At 38.0% G+C, this 9,605-nt stretch overlaps 1 protein-coding gene across 1 annotated transcript; it reads left to right on the forward strand.

Annotated features, from left to right (window-relative positions):
* Positions 1 to 162: 162 nt before the first annotated feature.
* On the forward strand, positions 163 to 5,945 carry cpb1 (carboxypeptidase B1 (tissue)). The gene is made up of 11 exons (XM_073831062.1): positions 163 to 244; positions 339 to 414; positions 1,139 to 1,263; positions 1,449 to 1,548; positions 1,636 to 1,737; positions 2,268 to 2,372; positions 2,462 to 2,572; positions 4,260 to 4,350; positions 4,971 to 5,173; positions 5,340 to 5,424; positions 5,658 to 5,945. The coding sequence occupies exons 1-11, from the start codon at positions 180 to 182 to the stop codon at positions 5,843 to 5,845; spliced, it is 1,251 nt and encodes a 416-aa protein (XP_073687163.1). The 5' UTR covers positions 163 to 179; the 3' UTR covers positions 5,846 to 5,945.
* Positions 5,946 to 9,605: the final 3,660 nt, after the last annotated feature.

The following is a 9,605-nucleotide window of genomic DNA, read 5'->3' on the forward strand; positions in this document are numbered from 1 at the left end:
GTATTTGAAGCTGTTGTCACCTCAAATAACAGCTAAAAATATCTTGAATACCAAGTGCACATGTGAATTATAAATGATGCATATGATAGGCATTCTGGAGAAGGTCAGGATTGGGCAGCCCTTGAAGGTCCGGCATTATAAAAAGAGATCTGTGTGAGGAACATAATCATACAGGCAAAATGAAGGTCCTCCTGCTCTTGGGATTGGTGGCTGTTGCTCTCTGTGAGCCATTCAAATTTGTGGGGTAATTTTTTCTCTCTTTAACAAGTAAGATTTCAATATGTGGAGCTAATATGTAAGATGGTAAAAAAAATATATATCTCTCCACACTTCTCTAGAGATAAGGTGCTCCGTTTGACACCTGGATCTGAAGAACATGTGACAATCATCAAGGAAATAGGGGAGAAAATCAAGGTAAAATTCAAACTCTTATCAAAAATTTGGCTTTATTTATTTATTCCTTTTTTTCTCATTACTTTTTATAGAAACACTTAGCAGCGAGGTGAAAAATTAAATTGTATGTTAAAACTTGCAATTTTTATCATTTTTTTGGAGAAAACAATCACCATGTAGGACCAATCTTGACCACCAGATGACACTATCAGCCAATTCTTAAAAGGCAACAGACCCTTTATTCACCTTGAGGTTCAAGGATTCTAATTCTGCAATCTATTGATTGATTGTAACTCAATTGATTCTAAACTCTGCTATCAACTTTTTGTTACTACATATCTAAGAATTTTCCAAAGCATAGCTTCAAATGATCTTACACTCTTAAAAATAAAAGTGCAGCGGTGCTACAGAAGAACCTTTTTTGGTTCCACAAATATCCATTCATTGAAACATTATTTAAAGAACATCTCCTTTTTTACTTTTTTATAATCTGAAGAACCTTTTGCCACAAAGAACCTTTTGTGAAACAGTAAGGTTCTTCAGATGTTACAGGTTAGTTACGGAACCATTTAGACAAAAAAAAAAAAAAAAAAAAAAAAGTTCTTCTATGGCATCGTGAAGCACCTTTATTTTTAAGAGTGTAGATGATTTTTGTCCTAAACAATGATTGTGGTGATTTGCTTTTTATTAAAACACTTTTGCACAGACATTATTTCAGTAAGTGTACATGCTGAACCCTCTGCAGGTGGACTTCTGGAGACCTGACAGCCCTGACCTTGTGACCATTGGCAAGACTGTTGACATTCATGTTCCTGCAGCCCAGCTTGACATGGTCCACACCATTTTACACCAGAGTGGCATGGAAGTTAAGTAAGTATTTGACAAGTTGCATTGTCTGAGTGCTCTACCTGACATTTATATTATGGTTCAAAATGAATATTTTAATATACAAAACATGGTATGTATGCATGGTACCCCAAGTCACTGGTAACCTAGGTTAGATATTCTTAGGATTTTAGATTTTAAAGAAAAACGGGCCATTATTGTCTTTGCAGGGTCATGTTAAAAAATCTTCAGGAGGCTGTGGAGGCTCAGATGGACAACAAGAGGGCAACAAAGGCCCATGGCTACACCCAGTACAACGACTGGGCAACGGTATGATTGCTACTACATACTTGATTCCCCTTAAATATTTTTTTTTTTCTGTTCAGGTGTTTTAATTTGTTTTACACTCACCTACAGATTAGTGAATGGGTTTCCTCCATCGCCGCTGCCAACACTGGCCTGATCAGCACACAGGTGATCGGGAACACTTATGAGGGACGCCCCATGCACCTTCTGAAGGTAAAGCCATGCCTCAGCTAGTCATTTAACAGAGCTCCTTGTGAACAAGAAGTACACTTAAGCTTTTACAGAAATATTATGGAAATAACATGCTTTAATATGCTTAAGTGCCAACTGAATGTAATGTTTCCAGACTCTTAACTGCATGTTAATTGCAATTAAATTAAAACATAAACATTTACAATTATATTAAACACAATTGTAGACATTTGCATCATTCATATAGTATATGCAGTGTTTTAAATGTACTTTTGAGATTTTAAGTACACTACAAGTGCACATTTAGGACAATTAAGCACAGCCAAGTCGACATCTACCAAAGAGTACGCCATTTTCTTTACATGGTAATTAATAAGATACTTTTATTCATAAACAGTGATGGACTGATGTATTGACAAGGCAGTTAACATGCTTATGTTTAACAATTTCAAAATGGCTTGCATTGATTACCAATACAATATAATACAAACACAATACTAAATATGGTTGGTTTTGGCAGTAAAAACACTTCAAATTGTCCTTTTCCACAGGTTGGAAAGAGTACAGGCTCTACTAAGCCAGCCATCTTCATGGACTGTGGCTTCCACGCCAGAGAATGGATCACTCCTGCTTTCTGTCAGTGGTTTGTAAACGAGGTACAGGAAAAAATATTTCTTTTTAAACTGATGTCTTTCATTCAAGAGATCGGCTGTATAAATCTAAACTTTATTTTATTCATGGTCAGGCTGTGACCACCTACGGCACTGACCCTGAGATGACTACCCTTCTGGATAAAATGGACTTCTTTGTTCTGCCTGTCTTCAACATTGATGGCTATGTATACAGCTGGACCAATGTATGTTACAAAAATACATTATTTACATTGTGAAGTTTTTTTTTCCACATATTTGACCCTGGACCACAAAACCAGTCTTAAGTAGCCAAAAAAATGCACTGTATGGATCAAAATTATTGATTTTTCTTTTATGCCAAAATCATTAGGATATTAAGTACAGATGATGTTCCATGAAGATATTTTGTAAATTTCCTACTGTAAATATATCAAAACTTAATTTTTTATTAGTAATATGCATTGTTAAGAACTTATTTTGGACCACTTTAAAAAGCGATTTTCTCTTTATTTTGATTTTTTGGCACCCTCAGATTTCTGATTTTCAAATACTTGATTTGTGTTTTGGCCAAATATTGTCCTATTCTAACAAACCATACCTCAGTGAAAAGCTGTCCATCTACAGACATGGTTCAGCATATTGTCTCTGGGTTTTACATAAATTACACTGATATTAGTGAACTTTAAAGAGTGGTCAGGAGAAATAATTTATCCCATTACAGGCTCAACAAAAAAGAAGCAACTTGCTACTGGTTTTAGATCACTTCTTCTTCGGTTATACAGGCACTGGTTCTCTTGTTGTCTCTGCGGTAAAACGCAATAATAAACATGTTTCGTTATGTAGTAGTTATGTACGAGACTACCGCATTCATATGGCGCGATTCAGAAGTGGCAGCCAATGAGTACAAGAATTCCCTTGGACGTTTAGTTGAACGGGTCACGTTACGTAGAGACTTGCCTGCGCTATACATAACAAAAACACTTTAGCTGCGTCCAAAATCACATACTGCTTCAGTAGGTACTACATTTAAATTTGAACGTACTTCATGACCGTTAAAACAGTACGTTCTATATAGTATGAATATGGGTAGTAGGCTATGAATGGAATTTGGACGTACTACATCTGCCGCATCTCCACTCCGTTTTTCAAATAACGACTCCTCTCCTGGAGCCTGAAGTGTCCATGGTATGTGTACTGCAGAATTCTGGCGGAAGCAGTAGGTCATCCGGGTATCTCGCCTCACATACTATTTTTCGCATTCAATATAGTAGGGAAGTATGCGATTTCGGACGCAGCGTTTTTATCCACCTTTTTCTGAACACCTCCAACGACTGGAACGGTGCTTTACATTTCCGGTTTCAGGTGTTTCTAGTCAAATTAACATATTTTCTAAGCAAATAATATAGCATTAAACCTGCACATATTTCATATTTAGTTATTTTGAAAAAGTTACAATTCAGTCAATCTTTTAACCCGTTTTATCATGGATTTCTATGAAGACCAGAACCAGCACCCAAATGGAAGTTAGAATCCATCATGGTGCAGTTTATCGGTTATGCAGGAAAAAGTTGGATAAAAAAGGCTAGTGTCTTCATTTGAGAAAATCCCATTTGAGTCTACACTTTTCTGATGACTCTTCCCAAAATATACTTTATTTCTTAATTTTGTAGACAAATATAAAGTAGTCTATATATAAAGTAATACTTAAACGTGTATTATTTTATAGTAATGTTTCATAGTATTTCTTTCTATTAATTCTAAAATGCAGGAGAAAAGTAATACTAACAAATTACTGTCCAAACTCATAGTGTACCTATATTGATTTAGGATTGTCATTACACACAAACAGACAGATATGTAATGTACAATGGTCAAGAGTGAAACAATTATGATCTTATTTTTATCCCACAGGACAGGATGTGGAGAAAGACCCGCTCCAAGAACAGTGGTAGCGGCTGTATCGGTACCGACCCCAACAGAAACTTTGATGCTGGATGGTGCAGTGAGTACATCCTTTTTTTTTAACTATTAAAATCAATAGTATATTAGAAATTAAGTTGAGTGTCCACACCACAACCAGCAAGGAATCTTGAGAAGAAACCCATCATGACATTCACAAATGTGACCCTGGACCACAAAACCAGTCGTAAAAGTCTTTTTTTTTTTTTAATTGAGATTTATACAAAATCTGAATAAATAAGCTTTCCATTGGTGTATGGTTTGTTAGGATATGACAATTTGACCGAGAAACAACTATTTGAAAATTTGGAATATGGCGCAAAAAAAAACAAAAAAACAAAAACAAAAATGAAATACTTTAAAGTTGTCCAAATTAAGTTCTTAGCAATGCATATTACTAATCAAAAATTAAGTTTTGATATATTAAGCTAGTAAATTCACAAAAATCTTCATGAAACATAATCTTTACTTAATATCCTAATGATGTTTGGCATTAAAGAAAACAAAAAAAACTTTGACCCTTTCAAACTTTGACCCTTGCTACAAATATTCATGTGCTACTTAAGACAAATAATAATAAAATAAATAAAATAATAATAAAAAATGGCATATTACCCTGTTCCATGACAAACATATTTTTGATGTACGCCGTTTATTTCCAAGCCATTGGAGCTTCCAGCAACCCTTGCAGTGAAACCTACTGTGGAAGCAGCATTGAATCTGAGATTGAGTCCAAGAATTTGGCCAACTTTATCCGTTCCAACAAGTCCATCATCAAGGCCTACCTGACTGTCCACTCATATTCCCAGCTGCTCCTTTTCCCCTATTCCTACACATATGATCTGACTGCTGATCACTCAGAGCTGGTACGTTTGCAATGAAGTATATAGCCAACAGTCTGCTGTGTTTTTATGTAACTGAGTGCATTTTCTCAGTGTTAAATCTGGCAAAATGTGATCATTTATTGGCATGTGCCTTTGAGGCTTTTGACTGACATGAGTCTTAACTTGTAACTTGTCATTTTTTGGTTAGCTGAGTGTGTCTCGTGGAGCTATTGCAGCTCTTACATCACTGCACGGAACCAGATACACTGCTGGCCCTGGTGCTTCAACCATCTGTGAGTATAAAGAGTCCAAGACAAGCTCTGGTCCAAAACCTGCACAGTGAGCTGCCTACTTTCTTATCTTCAGTGTTCTTACTAGAATGGACTGATATGAAATGCTCTACATAGGCAGCAACTCGTAAATTGTGGCTTACAGTTGATTCCAAAAGAGGCTAGCATGTTGCTAAGCTAACAATGTGATATTCTAAGTATGCTGCAGCGATGTTTCATGACTCTTCTCATTGCAGACCCTGCTGCTGGTGGCTCTGATGACTGGGCTTATGACCTGGGTGTGAAGTACTCCTACACCTTCGAGCTGCGTGATGAAGGTTATTATGGTTTCTTGCTGCCCGAGTCTCAGATCAAGCCCACTTGTGAGGAGACCATGCTGGCTGTCAAATACATCGCTACCCATGTGCTCAACAACCCATATTGAGAGGGAAAAGCTTGACTGTGGCTGTGCATTCTATAACATCAATTCAATGCACATCTCAAAATACCATGATCAGTAAAACAATAAAATACAAAAGACTGTTTGTTGAATAATATCTGGAACTAAGTACACCAGAAACACATCTATGTAACATATGTACCAAAATATACAGTGACCCCCGGAGAGTATTTGGACACTTTTTTACACATTAGATTACATAAAAAATATATATATTAAAAAGTGGAAGCTGCAAACAAATAATGCTAGAGGTTTTCTCAGAACTGACTTCCCTTTTCATTACCTTTTTTTTTTTTTTAAGTTTTCATTGTTAGTGAGTGTACTTCCTGAATTTAATATCATATAAAAATGTCTTAATTTCAAACAATACATCTGTTGTTGCAAACATCTTTTTACAAAATGGTTTGCTTCAAAAGTGTTCGTACTATATTTATTTGAAATAAATGCCACTAGTATTGTTATATAATGCAAATACAGTCATACATCGAAATCTACTGTCAAAATTGCAGCTGTGTGCACGCATTTGTTGCTGCTTTAAAGCAATCAAACCTGTTCACAAAGTTTCATACCTGCAAGCCATACTCCCTTGTCTCTTGGCTAAAGTTCAACTTTGGGGTAAATTGAGCTTTGAGTTAAATTGAGTTTAACTGTGCCACTGATTATGCTGAACTTCCCCACAGGCTCAAGTCACCCCACCTAAATTATTCCATTGCATAAGTATTCATACCCTTACCCAGGGCAGTTGATATTTAGCTCAGGAACATTCATTTTGCTTGTAGATTGTAGATGTTACTACACTTAGATTGAAGTTAACCTGTGGCAAATTTGATGTGGAAAGGCACAAAAAAACCAAGCCCTGCGGTAATAAAAACAAAAAAAGACAGGATTGCATCAAGCCACACATCTGGGCAAGAGTTTAGAAAATTTTTTGCTGCATTGAAGGTTTACAGAAGCATGTACTCGCTGTAGAATATATGTGTTCTGTTGCTTTAAACTAGGTGTTATTGTAGAAAATCTCATGTGTGTGAACTAACTCCTGCACTTAAGTAAAGAGACACTTGCTAAACTGTTCCCTTGTCTCTCGGCTCGTCATCCAACATGGTGTCAGAAGTGGGATCTACACAGCATTCTGACGACGGAGAAAGAGAAACTCGTCCATCATGCATCAACACAGTAAGCTGTTGAAGAGCGTCACATGAAAAACAAAAGAAAATATGGCTGAAGGCTTCCGCAGACCCGATCTGCTTGTCTTTGATGGCAATATCATCGAAAATTGGCGTGTTTTTGAACAGGAATTCGATATATTCATTGCCGCGGCACACTCAGAGAAAGAGCCTCGCACAAAAGCATTCATACTGCTTAACCTGGCCAGCTCGGAAGCCATTGAACGCCAACGAACCTTCGTTTATGCACCCTTGGTGTATACGGGTCAGGGTGATGCCCGACGAATAACTACAGTCGTGGCCAAAAGTTTTGAGAATTACATAAATATTGGAAATTGGAAAAGTTGCAGCTTAAGTTTTTATAATAGCAATTTGCCTATACTCCAGAATGTTATGAAGAGTGATCAGATGAATTGCATAGTCCTTCTTTGCCATGAAAATTAACTTAATCCCGAAAAAAAAACTTTCCACTGCATTGTTAAGACGGCTTCAGGGCGTCCAAGAAAGTCCAGCAAGCGCCAGGATCGTCTCCTAAAGAGGATTTAGCTGCGGGATCGGAGTGCCACCAGTGCAGAGCTTGCTCAGGAATGGCAGCAGGCAGGTGTGAGCACATCTGCACGCACAGTGAGGCAAATACTTTTGGAAGATGGCCTGGTGTCAAGAAGGGCAGCAAAGAAGCCCCTTCTCTCCAATAAAACATCAGGGACAGATTGATCTTCTGCAAAAAGTATGGCGAATGGACTGCTGAGGACTGGGACAAAGTCATATTCTCAGATGAAGCCTCTTTCCGATTGTTTGGGGCATCTGGAAAAAGGCTTGTCCGGAGAAGAAAAGGTGAGCGCTACCATCAGTCCTGTGTCATGCCAACAGTAAAGCATCCTGAGACCATTCATGTGTGGGGTTGCTTCTCAACCAAGGGAGTGGGCTCACTCACAATTTTGCCCAAAAACACAGCCATGAATAAAGAATGGTACCAAAACACCCTCCAACAGCAACTTCTTCCAACAATCCAACAACAGTTTGGTGAAGAACAATGCATTTTCCAGCACGATGGAGCACCGTGCCATAAGGCAAAAGTGATAACTAAGTGGCTCGGGGACCAAAACTTTGATATTTTGGGTCCATGGCCTGGAAACTCCCCAAATCTTAAAACTTGTGGTCAATCTTTAAGAGGCGGGTGGACAAACAAAAACCCACTAATTCTGACAAACTCCAAGAAGTGATTATGAAAGAATGGGTTGCTATCAGTCAGGATTTGGCCCAGAAGTTGATTGAGAGCATGCCCAGTCGAATTGCAGAGGTCCTGAAAATGAAGGGCCAACACTCCAAATACTGATCCTTTGCATAAATGTCATGTAATTGTCGATAAAAGCCTTTGAAACGTATGAAGTGCTTGTAATTATATTTCAGTACATCACAGAAACAACTGAAACAAAGATCTAAAAGCAGTTTAGCAGCAAACTTTGTGAAAACTAATATTTGTGTCATTCTCAAAACTTTTGGCCACGACTGTACACCAGCTGAATCACGCGAAGACCCGGAGTGTTTAAAACGCAAGTTCCGCGAACTTTGTAGTCCACAAACAAATATAACGATGGAGAGACACAAATTTAATTCAAGAAACCAAAAGCCAGGTGAGACGATCGAGGCATATGTGAGTGACTTACGAAACAAGGCACAGAGTTGCAGGTTTGGAGATTTACAAGAAGAATTGATAAGGGATTGACTTGTGTGTGGGATACTTAATGATGGAATGAGAAAACTCCTGTTGCGTGACAATGAGTTGACATTAGCAAAGGCTATTGAAATATGTCAGATACATGAACTAACAGATCAGCACACCAAAACACTAGCTGGACCAAAACACAACTTGTCAAATGTGGACAGTGTTCAACATACAATAAAAAGGAAGTCGTTTCGTACTCCCAAGCCCAGGTTGGAGAAGTTTGCCCCACAGCAAATTCATAATTACAGCAATTGTGGAAGAAACCACGAAGCTAAAAGGGAGAGATGTCCTGCATATGGCCAGCAATGTCACAGGTGCAACAAATGGAATCACTTCAAAACATGTTGCAAATCGACCAAAGTTCATGGTGCAAGAAATCTAAAAAAAGACTGTGAATCAAATTGATGTTTCCTAAACCTCTAATAGCAGTGAAGACTCCATCTTTATAGATAGAGTTGCTTTGAACCATCAAAACGTGACCTGACTCTGGGTTCTCCCGCAGAGAGATTAATGTCTAGGCAGACTCGAACAACTCTACCAATTAGCAAGTCCGCTCTTGTGCCAGCCTCAAAAAACAACATCTCTGTCAAGGAGCAACTCTCAAAGAAGTGGCAATGTCAAAAGACATACTACGACAAATCCAGTAAAGCACTCCGACCACTCTTGCAAGGTGAAGTGGTGAGACTGGCAACTTCCAAAGGCCATGATCGAATTGGACTTGTTAAAAAACTCTGTGACGAACCAAGGTCATATCTCGTGCAATCAGAAGGAAAAAAAATACAGACGAAACCGAAAACATATCCTTCCAGTCTCAGAACTACCACCACAACAGTTCGAGCAAAGTGAGATGTCACTT

Source organism: Garra rufa, chromosome 24, assembly GCF_049309525.1.
Source record: "Garra rufa chromosome 24, GarRuf1.0, whole genome shotgun sequence".
NCBI classification, from domain to species: Eukaryota; Metazoa; Chordata; class Actinopteri; order Cypriniformes; family Cyprinidae; genus Garra; species Garra rufa.